This window comes from Bombina bombina, chromosome 12 (genome assembly GCF_027579735.1).
Source record: "Bombina bombina isolate aBomBom1 chromosome 12, aBomBom1.pri, whole genome shotgun sequence".
Taxonomy (NCBI): domain Eukaryota; kingdom Metazoa; phylum Chordata; class Amphibia; order Anura; family Bombinatoridae; genus Bombina; species Bombina bombina.
The window spans coordinates 116,132,587-116,148,904 of NC_069510.1; the positions used below are offsets into that span (position 1 = coordinate 116,132,587).

At 38.2% G+C, this 16,318-nt stretch overlaps 1 protein-coding gene across 1 annotated transcript in view; it reads right to left on the reverse strand.

The window, feature by feature from the left end:
* TNC (tenascin C) overlaps positions 1-16,318 on the reverse strand; it is a 115,954-nt gene that overhangs the window by 65,899 nt on the left and 33,737 nt on the right. Inside the window, exons 4-9 of the mRNA XM_053695475.1 lie at positions 15,997-16,260; positions 14,555-14,670; positions 14,219-14,372; positions 11,449-11,712; positions 7,491-7,676; positions 6,704-6,967 (exon numbers count right to left, since the gene is read on the reverse strand). Coding sequence (XP_053551450.1) covers positions 6,704-6,967; positions 7,491-7,676; positions 11,449-11,712; positions 14,219-14,372; positions 14,555-14,670; positions 15,997-16,260 — 1,248 coding nt within the window. The remainder of the gene's footprint in view (positions 1-6,703; positions 6,968-7,490; positions 7,677-11,448; positions 11,713-14,218; positions 14,373-14,554; positions 14,671-15,996; positions 16,261-16,318) is intronic.

The window sequence follows — 16,318 nt, forward strand, 5'->3', positions numbered from 1 at the left end:
TTCGCGCATGCGCGATGCGATAGGAACCAAAAAAGCTGAACTTTATTCTGCACAATTGTTGCTGACACCAAGCACATGAATTAGCTGCTGCAAGTCCGATTTCAGAGTAAAATCTGAATTATTTACAAATGCGCATGCGCGATGACGTATGAAGAGCGTCATCAATACCTACATGGACGAGCCTGAAATGGCATAGAGATGGGGAAGAAGGATGAGGAGGAGGAGTTTGGCGGCCATATTCAGCATAGATTAAACGATGTATCGTGAATGATTACTTGGACAAGGATATAGGTAATACAGAAGGGAGGCTTTGCAGGCGGATCTTCGTTTGAGTTTTAAAAATATGGAATCATGTTGTGTTGGGTGTTGACTGTCCCTTTAAAGGGATATTAATTTCCTGGGTAAAAGCACAGTTACTACAACCGGAAGCTTTCTTTTTTAACCCCTTACAGGTGCCGGTTAGTGAAGCTCTGTATCTTATGCCATCTTGCACCCTGTAACAGGAGCAATTAGACATTGTTGTGCACAATATAGAATGCACAATACAGAGTGACAGCTGTACATTTTTTAAGCGGCTTCATTGTCCTATATTATTCTTGCGCTCATAAGATTGTGCTTCCATAGACTTTAATGGGAGCCTCATTCTCATGTAGACACGGCAAACCATCTAGCGCAGTGCAGGGAGCAATTTGCGCATCATTGGGCAGCAATAAATAGATATATAGGTATATTAATGTATACATATGTGTATGTGTTTATATGTATATATTAACACAAATATATAACAGAAAAAAGAGAAATAGACCACTATTACTCTAGCAACAGGTATTTTACTGTCATTAAATAACTTCAACAGGATCAAATCAGCAGTACAGAATACAGACGCCAAATACTATTTAGATAAAATGTCTAACAAAATCAACTTCCCAGTAAGTTGATTTTGTTGGACATTTTATCTACATAGTATTTGACTACTGTATTCTGTACCAGGGATAGGCATGGACCAAGGCTGTGGCAAACATTTTCCAAAGTGCAGACCTTAGTGAGGGACACCAAGGTATATTTCAAATTAAAAATATCATTATATAATGCTGGGTGTTATTATACAGATATCACTGATCCTATAACCAGCAACTGAGCGGCATCAAGGAAAAGTCGGGACCTGCTATTATCTGCCCTACTCCTCCCTCCCCAATTCAAAATGGCCGGCAGACACTGCAAGAGCCAGTCACGGACACCGATAAGGTGAATAGAAAAGCGCCACAGGTGGTAACCCTTGTGCTTTATACGTGAGACCTCCTAGCTGGCCTTGTACGGACACCTTGCCTATCCCTGTTCTGTACTGCTGATTTGATCCTGTTGAAGTTATTTAATGACAGTAAAATACCTGTTGCTAGAGTAATAGTGGTTTATTGCTCTTTTTTCAATTTTCTGTTATATTTCTTTTAGATTACCACTATCTTGCACTGTTAGCAGTGAATGTTTATAAAAACGCTGCTCTCATAAGGTACCACCCGTGTATATATACTTAATGGTGCTGATATAATTATACAAATATATATATATTAGGCTGACCATATTGCTGCTTTAAAAAGGGACACATATGAAAAATACATATGTCAGGGCTGTTTTCAGGGCTGTTTAAAGAAATGGTTTTGTATAAGAACCCTCACATATGTATTTTTCATATGTGTTCCTTCTTAAAGCGGCAATATGGTCAGCCTAATATATATATAAATATATATATATATCTATATATATACATACATATATATATATATATATATATATGACAGGGAACACACAGTCCCCCATTCACCTCCATGTAAAGGTACTTTCAGTGCTGTTCTTTTTCTTACACCCCACATCCAACATCCTCTGCAGTTTGTTATTAAAAAAAAAATAAAGATGCTCATATTTTTATTTAATGATACTCTACTGTCCTTTTTTTGGGGGGGGGGGGGGGCAAATGGGGCAACTTTTTTTCATTAACCAGAGATCTGACCTCTGTTTAATGATTTCTAGTGGAAACTGATACCGCAAGCTCACAGTCACATTAACCAGCAGCTTGTATTGGCTGGTGGTTATTTAACGTGTGCCTGTAAATGGAAACATTTTTCCCTTTTCTGGTGCACGTTAAGATAGCTCTGCACACGTAATCTGGCCCAAAATGTGCAATAAGACACACACTGACTTAAAGGGACATTCCAGCCAAGACTGGAATTCCCATGGATGCATTTCAGGTTTGAAAAGAAGCATTTTTGTAATATACATGTATTAGCAAAAATGCTTCTAGTAAAAGCTATAGCTGTTTCAATAGTGTATTTAGAGAGCCTAAGGTGCTTGTACCATATGGTAATGACTGAATCTGTTAATTGCTGACATGATACAAGCCCCACTGGCGCTTTGGGCAGCTGCCATTTTTTAAAATGCTGGTGAACTGAGAATACCTAGCTATGCTTCACATGTACATGCAGAGAAAAATGTAAACACTATAACCGTTGCTAGAAACATTTTTGCCAACACATTTATATTGTAAACTAGTCCTAAAGTCCGTTCACACGGGCCATTTTTTGCAGTACAGCGGTCCCACCCCTTGCGCTCTCTCCCTCCTCCTCTCTTTTGCTCTATCTCTCTCCCCCCTCTCTTTTGCTCTCTCTCTCCCCCTCTCTTTTGAGCTTTCTCTCTCCCCCTCTCTTTTGTGCTCTCTCCCCCTCTCTTTTGCACTCTCTCTGTCCCCCCTCTCTTTTGCGCTCTCTCTCCCCCCTCTCTTTTGTTCTCTCCCTCCCCCTCTCTTTTGAGCTCTCTCTCTCCCCCCTCTCTTTTGCGCTCTCTCCCCCTCTCTTTTGCGCTCTCCCCCCCCTCTCTCCCCTCTCTTTTGTGCTCTCTCTCCCCCCTCTCTTTTGTGCTCTCTCTCTCCCCCTCTCTTTTGTGCTCTCTCTCTACCCTCTCTTTTGTGCTCTCTCTCCCCCCTCTCTTTTGTGCTCTCCCCCCTCTCTTTTGCGCTCTCTTCTCACCCCTCTCTTTTGCGCTCTCTCCCCCCTCACTTTTGCGTTCTTCCCCCTCTCTTTTGCGCTCTCTCCCCCCTCTTTTGTGCTCTCTCTTCCCCCCTCTCTTTACGCTCTCTCTCCCCCCTCTCTTTTGCGCTCTCTACCCCCTCTCTTTTTCTGTCTCTCTCCCCCTTTCTCTTTTGCTGTCTCTCTCCCCCTCTCTATTGCTGTTTCTATCCCCCTCTCTCTTTTGCTGTCTCTCTCCCCCTCTCTCTTTTGCTGTCTCTCTCCCCCCTCTCTTTTGCTGTCTCTCTCCCCCCTCTCTTTTGCTGTCTCTCTTCCCCTCTCTCTTTTGCTGTCTCTCTTCCCCTCTCTCTTTTGCTGTCTCCCTCCCCCCCTCTCTTTTGCTGTCTCTCTCCCCCCTCTCTTTTGCTGTCTCTCTCCCCCTCTCTCTTTTGCTGTCTCTCTCCCCCCTCTCTTTTGCTGTCTCTCTCCCCCTCTATCTTTTGCTGTCTCTCTCCCCCTCTCTTTTGCTGTCTCTCTCCCCCCTCTCTTTTGCTGTCTTTCTCCTCCCTCTCTTTTGCTGTCTCTCTTCCCCTCTCTCTTTTGCTGTCTCTCTTCCCCTCTCTCTTTTGCTGTCTCTCTCCCCCCTCTCTTTTTCTGTCTCTCTTCCCCTCTCTCTTTTGCTGTCTCTCTCCCCCCTCTCTCTTTTGCTGTCTCTCTCCCCCCTCTCTTTTGCTGTCTCTCTCCCCCTCTCTTTTGCTGTCTCTCTTCTCCTCTCTCTTTTGCTGTCTCTCTCCACCCTCTCTTTTGCTGTCTCTCTCCCCCCTCTCTTTTGCTGTCTCTCTTCCCCTCTCTCTTTTGCTGTCTCTCCCCCCTCTCTTTTGCTGTCTCTCTCCCCCTCTATCTTTTGCTGTCTCTCTCCCCCCTCTTTTGCTGTCTCTCTCCCCCTCTCTCTTTTGCTGTCTCTCTCTCCCTCTCTCTTTTGCTGTCTCTCTCTCCCTCTCTCTATCCCCCTCTTCTGTTATCTATCCCCCTCTCTTTTGAGCTCTCTCTCTCCCTTCCCCTCTCTATCTTTCTCCCCTTTCTATATCTCTCCCCTCTCTATCTCTCTCCCTTCTATCGTGCGACCATGCCCGACCACGCCCCTTCACGCCGACCACGCCCCCTCCGTGCCAATTCAGTCCAGCCACGCCCCCTTTCCCGCCGGCCACGCCCCCGCTCATGCCCACTTCTGCTGATCAGCTAGGGACTCAAAGGCCAGGTGTGTTTGTCCTCGTGCTGTCTCTACTGCGCATGACAGCTTCGGACAAAAACACTTGGCCTTTTATTATATAGGATATGTTTCAGTTCAAATATGTAATTTATCTATGTGCATCTAAATTTTAACTGGAATGTCCCTTTAACTCAGCCATAACTTTCTCTAAAAAATGTCAAAAACTAGTAAAAAAAGATAGCCTGGTTGTAAACAATACAGACTTATGATAAAATAAACGTATACTTTTATAATCACATTCTTTTTTACTACCTGAATGAGATCATTGTATTCCAACGGTTCTACTAACATTCCCATGCAAATAGCTGACAGCTTGTTTTACTTTAACAAAGAACTATTTCAGACTAAATATTTTAGGGTTTTCATTCAGTTATAAAGACTTTTTACCACTATGCTATTTCCCAGACCTTCTGACTCATAGGGCTAGACCCTCAGGGCATATTATACAATGTGAAGCGGAGAACAGTATATCAGCACTGTTTCATTTGGACAGATCTTGGTTGCTTATCTCGCACAATGATGAAAGATAAACTGCTCATCAGCCCAGCACATTTATTACGGATTGGCTTTTTCTGAATAGCTCATCACTTTACAGACGAAACATATATATGAAAAGGTTAAAATTCTGGCAGTAGTGCAGTGATGACTTATTTTGGGGACTGCCTTGTGTCATGTTGCTAGATGAACAGATTATGTAAACGTGACATTAGCTGTGTGATTGGGGATAACTAATGTTTGTAGGGGAATTCTTTGCTGTGGGTTAAATTAATTAAATGTTAAAGGGCAGGGCCGGACTGGAAAGCAGCCCTGGAAAATTTGAAGAGCACTCCTATTTTACGTTGACTCAGTATAATGTGTACACCCCATTTTTATCAAAGGGGATTACTAGGATACTACTTCCCTAAATATTTTATATAAGAATTATATTATATTTGTTTGTATTTAAAAAAGTGCAAGATTGTATCTATATAGGTACCCTACAACCCAATTGCATCCATGAATCACCCCTTTAAGTTGTAGCTTTCCATCCCCAGCTGCTGCAGCCCACCTGGAAATCTCCTGGTATCCTGGTAAGCCAATCCAGCCTTGTTAAAGGGAATATTAAAGGCATATTTATAAGTTATGTGTATGTGTGTATACTGTATATATATATAGTTGAGACTTTTTTGCAAACTTGATATTGTCTCTGCTGTGGCCAATCACCGCAGAGCTTGTTTATATCTGTCTCTGATTGGTCACATCAGAGGACAGGACATGTTCATGGACTAAAAAACTGTATTTTGTTTTTTTCTAACAAAGCCAAAGTTTACATTTTTTTATACCTCTTTTATTTTTGTATGCAGATCTGTTTCTATACAGTATATAATAGTGGATATTTACTATACACCTATAAAACAATGACTTTTATGTCCCTTTAATCTTTTATTGCAGGGTTTAAACCAATGCAATGTATGTCTTACTTTACCACATCTTTAAAAACAATAAACTTAAAGGGATATAAAACACCATTTTATATTTTAACATAAGGGGCTCCATTTATGAAGCAGCGGATGCTCGACATCTGGTAAATCTACCCCATAGGCTGAGTGTGAGAGTTCTGAATAGGTAACACCTTGTTTCTGTAATTACTTTTTAATGGCTAAATTACTCCACCTCTTGCCTTATTTGAGGCAGCTAAACCAGACTTGTTAATAAAGTAAACAAGGCTTGTGGCTGTCGTTATGTTGGTAAAACATTTATTGGTTAACTAATCTTTGTTTGCTCCCCTTGCTGAGGTCAGTTAGGGATAGATTTGTAGCAGGGTTATACTTGTTAACTCTGCAGTGTGTACTTCCAATACACAGAAAATGGAAAAAATTAATTAATGAAAGGAAAAGGGGGCAAAATAAATAATTAAAATATATTAAAAATATACTACACATTTAATTAATCATGTCATACTACAATTTCAAAGCCTTTCCCATCCCTTTCATTTGTGCAAGACCACAATTAAGTTAGAATTTGTTAAGGCATTTGTTGCAAAATAAATTTGTCCAGATCCACGGTAACTATTATACATATAAAATAGGATTGCTGAAAGGAAAATAACAGCATTACAAAGTACAGACTAATCTCTAATTAAAAGGAAAAAAAAATATGAGATGTTAGCAGATCTGGTCCAGGCTGTAAACTGAATTAGCTGATGCGTTTTTTCCACTTTGCTGTAAGTTGAAAACTGAAACAAGTATATTTAGTATTTAGTTTGCTAATTGTTTTGTCATGACGAGATACAATATTTATTTTGTAAATCCTTGGATTAAAAAAAAAAAAAGAAATAAATTGCTGAAAGAGTAAAAATATATTAAGTAATTTTGTGGGGGGAAAAAAATGATGACAATTCAGAGATAGCATTTTTATGTACTTAAGTTGATTTTTTTATGTGGGCAAAGCTACTTACCGGTGCTTCCAACAACAGAGGCGGGTTTACTTTTGTGTCTGCCTTTCTCAGCTACCAATGAGATGCTGTATTCTTTTCCTGGTTCTAGCCCACTCAGTATGTGTGTACTGGAATCGGCTGGGATATAAGTCTTGTCTTCTGCCTCAGTACCGGTGCTGTAGGTAAGTATGTAATGATCAAATTTGGCTACAGGAACCTTCCAACGTAGGTTAATGGTCGTCTCGGCAGTTCCAGTGATTTCCAAATCCTTTGGAGAATCCAGATCTGTACGGGACAATGTAAACCGCATTAACAAGCTGAGGCATGTCGTGGGTGTTGCTAGTAAATGTCCATTCAGAACCTTCATTAGGATGCTTGTGGCATTCGTCTCTTTTTGGGGTCGGATTTATTTTTGTAAAGGTTCAACACACTAAGAAATGGATTTGCATAGACCTTAGTGTGTTGAACTTTCACTAGAAAAAGAGAAGAATGACATGAGTGGCCTCCTTTTTCCATATTCGGATCCTAACGAAGAATCTCAATGCACATGTAACTTCCGAATGGGATAGGGCATATCCTGTGCGGAGCTGGGGGTAGTTCCTGAAAATAAGGTCAATTGCCCTGTGTGTTCCAGATCGTTTTAAACTAAGACAATCCAACAGGATCTGAGGTGGTTGGAATTCTGTAATAGATAGTCATAAAGTGAAACTGAGAGCTCTTTAGGAAAGAAAGAGTCAGATCTCCCAAATCAATACTGTCCTGCAAACTTCCGGACAGTTGGAAGCTCTGCAATTTCTCAGTGGCTCACCTGTAAGAGTGACTTTTGTTGTAGCCTGGTTGCTTCTGGGAACTGTTATTTCCTCATGATCTCCCCCAGAAAGAGGTGCAAACTTGAGTCTATAAAAGTCAACGGTGGCCAAAGTGTTCTTCCATTCCAGGGTGATGCTGTTGTCTGTTTGCGAGACCTTTCTTAGGTTTTTGGGTGTGTCCAAATCTGTGGTGAAGAAAAAGATTCATAGCAGACATTAACTTTTAATTTTCTAAACATAAATTTACATATTTAGTGCATGTTTTCGAAAGTAATATTTGAAACATGTTTTTATCATTTTCTTTTATTAAAGGGACACTAAACCCAAATGTTTTCTTTCATGATTTAGATAGAGCAGTAATTTTAAGCAACTTTCTAATTTACTCCTATTATCAATTTTTCTTCGTTCTCTTGCTATCTTTATTTGAAAAAGAAGGTATCTAAGTTCTTTTTGGTTCAGTCTCTGGACACCACTTTTTTATTGGTGGATGAATTTATCCACCAATCAGCAAGGGCAACCCAGGTTGTTCACAAAAAATGGCCCGGCATCTAAACTTACATTCTTGCATTTCAAATAAAGATACCAAGAGAATGAAGAAAATTGATAATAGGAGTAAATTAGAAAGTTGCTTAAAATGTCATGCTCTATCTGAATCACGAAAGAAAACATTTGGGTTCAGTGTCCCTATAATAAAGTATACCAAGAGATCTAAAAAAACTGATAAATGAAGTATATTGGAAAGTTGTTTAAAATGTTGCGCCCTATACAATCAACTTTAATTTAATTTTCACTTTACCGTCTCTTTGATGTACCAGTAAGTGTTAATATTTTTAGCACACAAAGAATTATAAGCTCATGCTGGTCTTAATGCAAACAACAACATTTTACTGTAAAGTTTCAGGTTAAATGCACTTATTTGTCAGCCAGCAAAAACAAACTTAATACATGGAAAATATCTTCACTCTTGCTGTTCTTTTTTGGGAAGCACTTTCTCTTGATATATATTAAAACAATATTCACTACTTGCAAGTATTAATTACAAAACACATTTAATTTTGTAGCAACTAAAATATGGGTCAGATTGTCATATCGCAATACATTGTTGTAGTTTCAAATTATGGACCATAAAAAATTTAGGAGTAGATATGTGCATGATCGAAAAATTTGTTTCGGTTCGGATCGATTCGGAGTTTTTCGAATTTCGTTTTGGAACGATTCGAATTTGGAAAACTTCGAATTAATTCGTTTCAGATTCGTTTCGGATTCATTCGGATTCGAAAAAATTCGGCTGGATTCGGTTTGATTCGGTTTGGAAATTCAGAATTTCGGTATGTGTGCTGTGTATTAGACTAGTATTATGTACTGTATATTAGGTGTAACCCATAGCAGAGTGATATAACCTAATATACTGTACAATACTAGTGTAATCCATGGCCATCCGAATTTACCGAATAAATCCGAACTAATTCGGATTTATTTGGTAAATTCGGCAGTATTTTAATTCGGAAATTCGGTTTGATACGAATCTCTGAATTTGCCGAATTTTCCAAATTTCCGAATCGATCCGAAACGAATTGCACATATCTATTTAGGAGCGTTCTCCAATGTATGCTGTTAATCTGGATTAAATAACCAACTTTGATTTCCCAGTGTGACCTGTGATATCAACAGAAATATAAAGGGATTCCCATCTGCATAGTAAACAACAATATACATGATAAAACGAGGATGATAAATTTATATTACATAAGCAGCAAGGTTGTATATTAAGTCCATATTTTTGACCATTTTCTAGGACCTTAAAAACATTATTTTTGGACTGATCTTGTTGGATATATAATTGGAGAGAGACTTTATTTTGTTTTTAACAAAATAGAAATATAATATTCTATTGAAGTCAGATCCTGTTGCTAAAAATGAAAATGATTCATGGCTGCATGAATCAATTGGTTTAATCCTGTACTCAAGGGTAAATCAAAAAAACTAAAACCTGGCACATTAATTCTTTATAGGATATAGCACCACTTAATCTGTACTTCAACACATGCTTTCTCTGTGATCATATGTAGTTGTTCAAAGTAATATGTAGGGCTGACCACAAGAACATTTAAGCAACATATGGCAGATCAGCTAATGACAGAGTATTAAGCCTAAAATTGAGTGAGACTGAATTAGGTGTGTCTCCATTGGCAAAACATTTCTTTGGATATGAAGTATAGTCCGGAGGACTTACAGTATATGCCATTTATATGATAGGTAGGAAATTGAAAATAAGAAATAGAGAAATTAGAGGCCAAAATCTTGAAATCTAAATTTTAAGGACTAAATGAACATTTTCTTTATCTTATTGTTTTTTAAAAAATTTGTAGACATATTTATTAAATTATTTGGCTCTTTAAAGGTTAATCGGCCATTTTCTCACTATCCATATTTAATGAAATAATTTAAAGAAATAACATGTTTATAAATTCTGTAATTAGGAAAGACTTAAACAGACAATGAACACAATTTTTTTCTTTTGTAATTCAGATAGAGCATGCAATTTTAAGCAACCTTCTAATTTACTCCTATTATTAATTTGTCTTCATTCTCTTGCTATCTTTATTTGAAAAATAAGGCATCTAAGCCTGGTGCTTGTGTGAGGGGTGGAGGGTGTGTGTGTGAGGGGTGGAGGTTGGATAAAGAGATCACAGACATTTTTAAAGGGTGTTTCTGCATGAGCTTTTTAAGGGACGCTGTAACATAAAATCTGTTTCCCCTTAATGTGCTCTCAATTGTTATAACTACTGCAGAATATTAAATGTACAGGGAAATTGTTACTTGATATTTATTTTTCTATTTGAATCAGCTGGTTTTGTTCCTTAAAATCATCACTGATAGTTCTCTAGGATATGATTGTTTAAATAGGCTGGACTTGTAGAAAGAGCAACCCCGGTCATGGTATTTCTTTCTGTACACAAAGCCTAATATTTAGGTATTGAAATGCTAATTATGGCTGTGGAGTTCAACTAGTAAAATCATTTCATATACCAAAACCTCTCTTTCTTTCCAACCCTCACTGGAAGGTTAATTGATGCTGCTATCTTCTGTCTACAGATAATACAGCCGTGATCATTTTTTCAGTGTAGGTGGCAATTTTGGCAGACAAAATTAGCTTTTTCAAATAACAAAATAAAAGTAGAGGGTCTGTGTGCAAGCAATTCAACACATTTCAGTAGGTACAATGGATCATTGGTAAACTGGAGCAAAAACTCCTGCCTGCCTTAGTGCACTGCCCCTTTAAGAAAAATGTAAGTAGGTTTAAAGGGATATGAAACAGCCTATTTCATTGTTGTAATAAAAAAGCACTAAGAAATGGCTTAAACTTAATAGAAATTGCAATATGTATTATTCATCTTTTTTTTTTTTCTTTTTTTTTTTAACTTCTTTTGTGCAGTGTCACAGCTCTACAGTGAGCCTTAACTAGCTTGATGCCATAAAACTTCTAGAGTAACATGAGCTGGTTTAGTACTAATTAAATAATAAATGAACATGGAGTCAGATTTGCTCATGCTCAGAAGAGGCAGAATGCAACCTAAGTTGCCAACATATCAGCTCTCTTATCTATCTGCAGGCAGCGGCTACATTGAGAATTTCTAAGTGCTCATTTTGTAAGAAATCAAGTAAGTTGTTTGCTATTTGTGTTTTACACACACAAAAAATGATGTATAATTTGACTTAATATATTTGTTTTTTTATAAAGGAGCACTGTTTAATATTCCTTAAGGGATAAATATTGTTTTTAGCAAGTCACAGGTATTTGTGAAATGCTTTATCTTAATTTACTATCCTTGAACTTCATTTCATAATCAGTGTTGTAATATTCCTCTTATTCAGCAAACAAATCATTCCTCTCATTTAAACAGATCCATCTGTCATTATCACACACTAACCCTATAATATAATCTATTCACTCACCTGTAGTAAAAGTCTCAGAAACAGGAGAGCTTGTCATTTCTCCTCTGCGTGAAATTAGCGTCACTTCATACTCAGTATCCGGCTTGAGATTACTCAGCGAATATTGACTTTCATCTTCAGAGAGTTCCACTGTGGTTCTGGGCTCATCGTCAGTTCCGTATGATAGTGACACTCCATCGATCTCTGCTAAAGGCTTGGCCCAAGTTACCAATGCAGAAGAGTCAGTGATATATGTGACGTCCACTTGACTTGGAGCATCCAGTCCTGTAAGGAGTAAATATATATCACAGGATGAGCAAGTCAAGGAACGAGTTTGTGCAGCAACTTAGATTCAATGAAGTGTCAATGGACTCTTGGGGCCCAAATAGGGGCTGCCTTCAAGACCCTTAAAAAAAGGGGTTGTCCCTGCGAGCTGCGGGAAGCCTCCTTAGAAAATAATAGAGCTTTTTGGAAAAGGAATCTTTGCTGAGAAGAGTGAAGTTAAGAGGAAGCAGGGGGCACACTTTATAAATTAATTCCTGCTTCCAATACAAATCACATTACGCTGTTTTCAGTGCGTAGTACTTTACAATCACCTATATTTTTATAATAGAGCAATGAGTGTTTTGCATATTTTGACACAATCTTACCACCTTTTAGTCTGCAAGAAAAAATAGTGAGATCTGCAGGGTAAAATATTTATAGAAGACGCCAGACCTGGAGGAGAAATTTAATCTACACCTAAGAATCACCTATGATCAGCCCGCTAGCAGAGACAGGGAAACTCATTTTTCAACAAGGACATTTTGTATCATAAATACGAATTTCACAACGTTTTTTGCATCTGCAGTGTAGTTGTATTACAATTTCGACTATGCAACTTGGCAACTAAATAAAGTTGAATTGAAGAACTGACAAATACACACTGAAAAGACAATGCCACTGTATTTACTATGAATTTGAAATGAACACTAGAATATTTTCTGGCAAATTCCAAAGTTATTTCAAATTTCCATTCACCCTGTATCAGGTGACAGCTATCAGCCAATGACAAAATGCAAAACGTATACACTTTGCATTTCTGCACATTCTCAGTAGGAGTTGGAGCCTACGAAGCCGTGCATATAAAAAGACCTATGCACGTTTTGATACTGGAAGTATATATATATATATATATATATATATATATTAAAGCAGGGGTCGCCAACCTTTCGGACCTCAGGGACCACTAAACTCACAATTTTGAATCCCGTGGACCACTAACATAATAATAATTGTTATTTATATATATATATATATATATATATATATATATATATATATATATATATACACAAACACACACATACTGTACATAACTAGTATAACCATAGCTAAGTTTACATTATGTATATATTTACATGTTTAAGAATTATTTTTTGGAATTAACTAGCTTAATGACAAAACTGAGAGAATAATTCCTAATGAGTAGGGAGATTGCGTAGGGAGATTGTAATTTAACTCCTCCATTTTCACTGATGCCCAGCCAGGCACTGTAGGGAGTTGCGACACAACAGGGTGACACCATCAGAGGAGACTAATTCCTGCTTGATGGTGTCAAGGACCATCAACATCTTCGCATGGACCACCAGTGGCCCATGAACCACTGGTTGGCGACCGCTGTTTTAAAGAGACAGCCTACTCCAGAATTTGTATTGTTTAAAAAGATAGATAATCCCTTTATTACCCATTCCACAGTTTTGCATAACCAACATGGTTATATTAATATACTTAGCAGAGGCTTAGATACAAGGTAATCACAGAGGTAAAAAGTGTATTAATATAACGTGTTGGTTATACAAAACTGGGGAATGGGTAATAAAGGGATTATCTATCTTTTTAAACAATACAAATTCTAAAGTAGACTGTCCCTTTAAATATTGCATGTTCTCTTTTGTTACGTTAATGTAATGTTCCTGAACAGAATGGAATTTGCCTCAGTGAGAACATGAGGTTGACCTAAGTTTTTTCGGGGGATCCTCAAAGTGTGGTCAGGATTTTTAACCTAAACTGCAACACAGCAAGCAGGATTTAGAAAGACCTCATTGACCCAGTGAAGTATCTTGTCTCGCGGTCGTTTCTTGCTGTGTCAGAGCTAACAAAGATGTCTTGTTTTTATCTTTCATTTTATTTTTATACTCGGTGATGTTTTGTTTGTTGTCCTTGATAGTGGAAGTTATTCCACGCAGAGGGAAGTTACAACGAGGGAGAAGCAGCTCCGTTGGTTACAACGAAGATGATCTCTCTACTCGCTGCTCTGATGTGGGGCAGTTCCAAAGCTTATAAACATCTGTTTTACAGCAGTAGTTAGATGTGTTGTGGGAAGAATTATTTTTGATTAATGAGTATTATCAATTCTTCCACTTTGCATTTGCTTGAGGCCGGTATTTATTCCTTACATCACTTTTCATACAAATATGTTTGCTTCTTACATACAGTCACATCACTGGGGGTACTAGCCCCCAGCATAATGGTTGCCCCTACCACGTGCCTCTCCCAACTGGGATCATCCTTTTTCCCACCAACACTATGCTCGGTTTCTCCTCAGCTCCACCCAATCCTGCTCACGACATTCAGCCCCAGCCTTTCCTGTTTTGGCCCCACCCACAAAACACCAGTTGGCATCTGGGAAGTACCCCTCTATATTATATTTCTTGAGGCGCTGTTGCCTAAATAAGCATATTTTTCCTTCTGAAGGAAATTTGTACTATGATTATATGGGATTATTATGGTTATTAAGTATATTGCTTACTTGTAGTAGTGACTCTGGTCAAGCCTGGGCCCACAGTGTTGTTTTTAACAACATGAATAGACACTTCATAAGTCTCGCCTGGCGCCAGCCCAGTCTGTACATAAGAGGTGATGGGGCTTTTTACGCTAGTGCTTATCTCTCCATTTTCTTCTTTCTGGAATGAAAAACTTGGAGTCAATAATCGTGTTATTTAACAGCAAAATAACAATATTTGCATATATAACCAAGAGTTATGCAGTGCATGATTTTAATAACCTATGAATGTCAAAGGGTCATTTTAATAGATCACACCAAGAAGTATAAAATTATTTTAGAAATGACATTCTATTTACTTACTGTGTTCCTGAAGATAAGCTTCCAAGCATCAAATGAGATATCTAGAGGTTCCCATTCAACATCCACAAATGTCTCCTTCACAGACTTAAACCGTAGGTCATCTGTTGTTGGTAGGTCTGTTAGAAAGAATATAGCATAATTTCCTGATGATTATATATAACTAGGTGTGTGACATAAGACACCACAACTCCCATCAATGCCTAATGTCAAGGGACAGAAGGCTGGGTGTTGAGTAAGGGTGTCCTGTGATTGGTCTCTTGATGGCGTATGGGTGGAGTGGTGAATGAGTAATGTTGGACCATGTCATGGGTGGGGCCTGGAGATGCGGCAGCCTGGAGTCGGATCCAGTTTAATATTTATATGGAGAGCAGAGTTGCAGGAAGGACAGTAGACTAGATCTCCAAAAATTGGACTATTCCAAAAAATATGAGACATTAATGTCCCTTTAAGAATAGTGAAATGTCGAAGTTTAATGGGAAGACTCCATCTAAAAATCTGGGGTCTGATGGTACTGGAGAGGGTGTTAGTGAGTCAAGATTAGTTTTATCCAGCATAATGTTCACCCTCATACAAGTGTACACCTCATCTAGTGTATTTTTGTATTGTATGTTTAGGCTTGGTGGGGTTAAAAGGATATTAAACACCTCTTGGTTTTTTGTTAAAGCCCGTGTATTGTACCGATCTCCTTAGAGAGGCTAAAAAAAAGTAACCTAAAATTTGCATTTGCAAGCTACAGAATTTGCTTTCTGCCTCACTAAGAAGAGCTGGACAAGTCCAATTTTTATTTAAAAGCAAGATATGTTTTATGTCCCTTTAAGGCAGGTGACTCAATCATTTTAAAAAAAGAATACAGACTATGTGAAGAGTAAGTAAGGAAGGAAAAGTACAATCTAGCTATCCTTTTATATGTGGCAAATAGTGCAAATATCTTACGTTAATTGGTCAACAATCCCATTGTTTATAAATGTATCCCCCATATGTATGTACCCCCTTATGAATGTACCCCCCTTATGAAAGACTTTTGTTGTTTACGATGGGCTATGTAGTATGTAGGAGGAGTCACTGTGGCTCAGGGCAGATATAGATATGATATGATGATGTGATTGGGTGACACTTAGGTAGCCAGTGCAGTATATATGTGTTGCTAGGCAGAGCAGGATGGAGTCAAGAGGACGTCCATGAACTTGATTGGCTAGTTCCGGTGTGGAGTCAAGACAGTTTGCTGGCAATGGCTAAATGGTCCTTTTATTTATTCACATTTTGAAACAAGGAAATAAATACACAAGGGGAATTGGCTGGAAGAGAATTGGGACTGAGTTCCCAACCTGTGACATTTCGGCAAATTGGTTTTGATCTCTGTGGGTTTAACCTTAAGAATATATGTTAAAGAAAGAAAGTGTAAAATTATTTTCTAACTATATTAAAGCACAAATTTTACTTACGCGTGGAAACTCTTGCACTGACTGGAATGCTCTTCTGGTTTTTCAGTATAGCATAGACTCTAACAAAATATTCTACTCCGGGTTCAAGCTCTTTGATAGTTGCAGTTGTCTGCTCCCCTGGGACTCTGAAGTCAAGCTCTAGTCCTCCAGGACTGGTTGGGACGTACGTGACAAGATATTCATTGACTTTTATCTCGTTGACCCATTCTAAGTTTACAGTCTTTGTAGTCACCTCAGTCACCTTCAAGTCCTTTGGTGGTAAAACTAGAACAGTCGCAAATAATTACATAGCTATTAATATTTTAATTTTCAAAGTACTGTA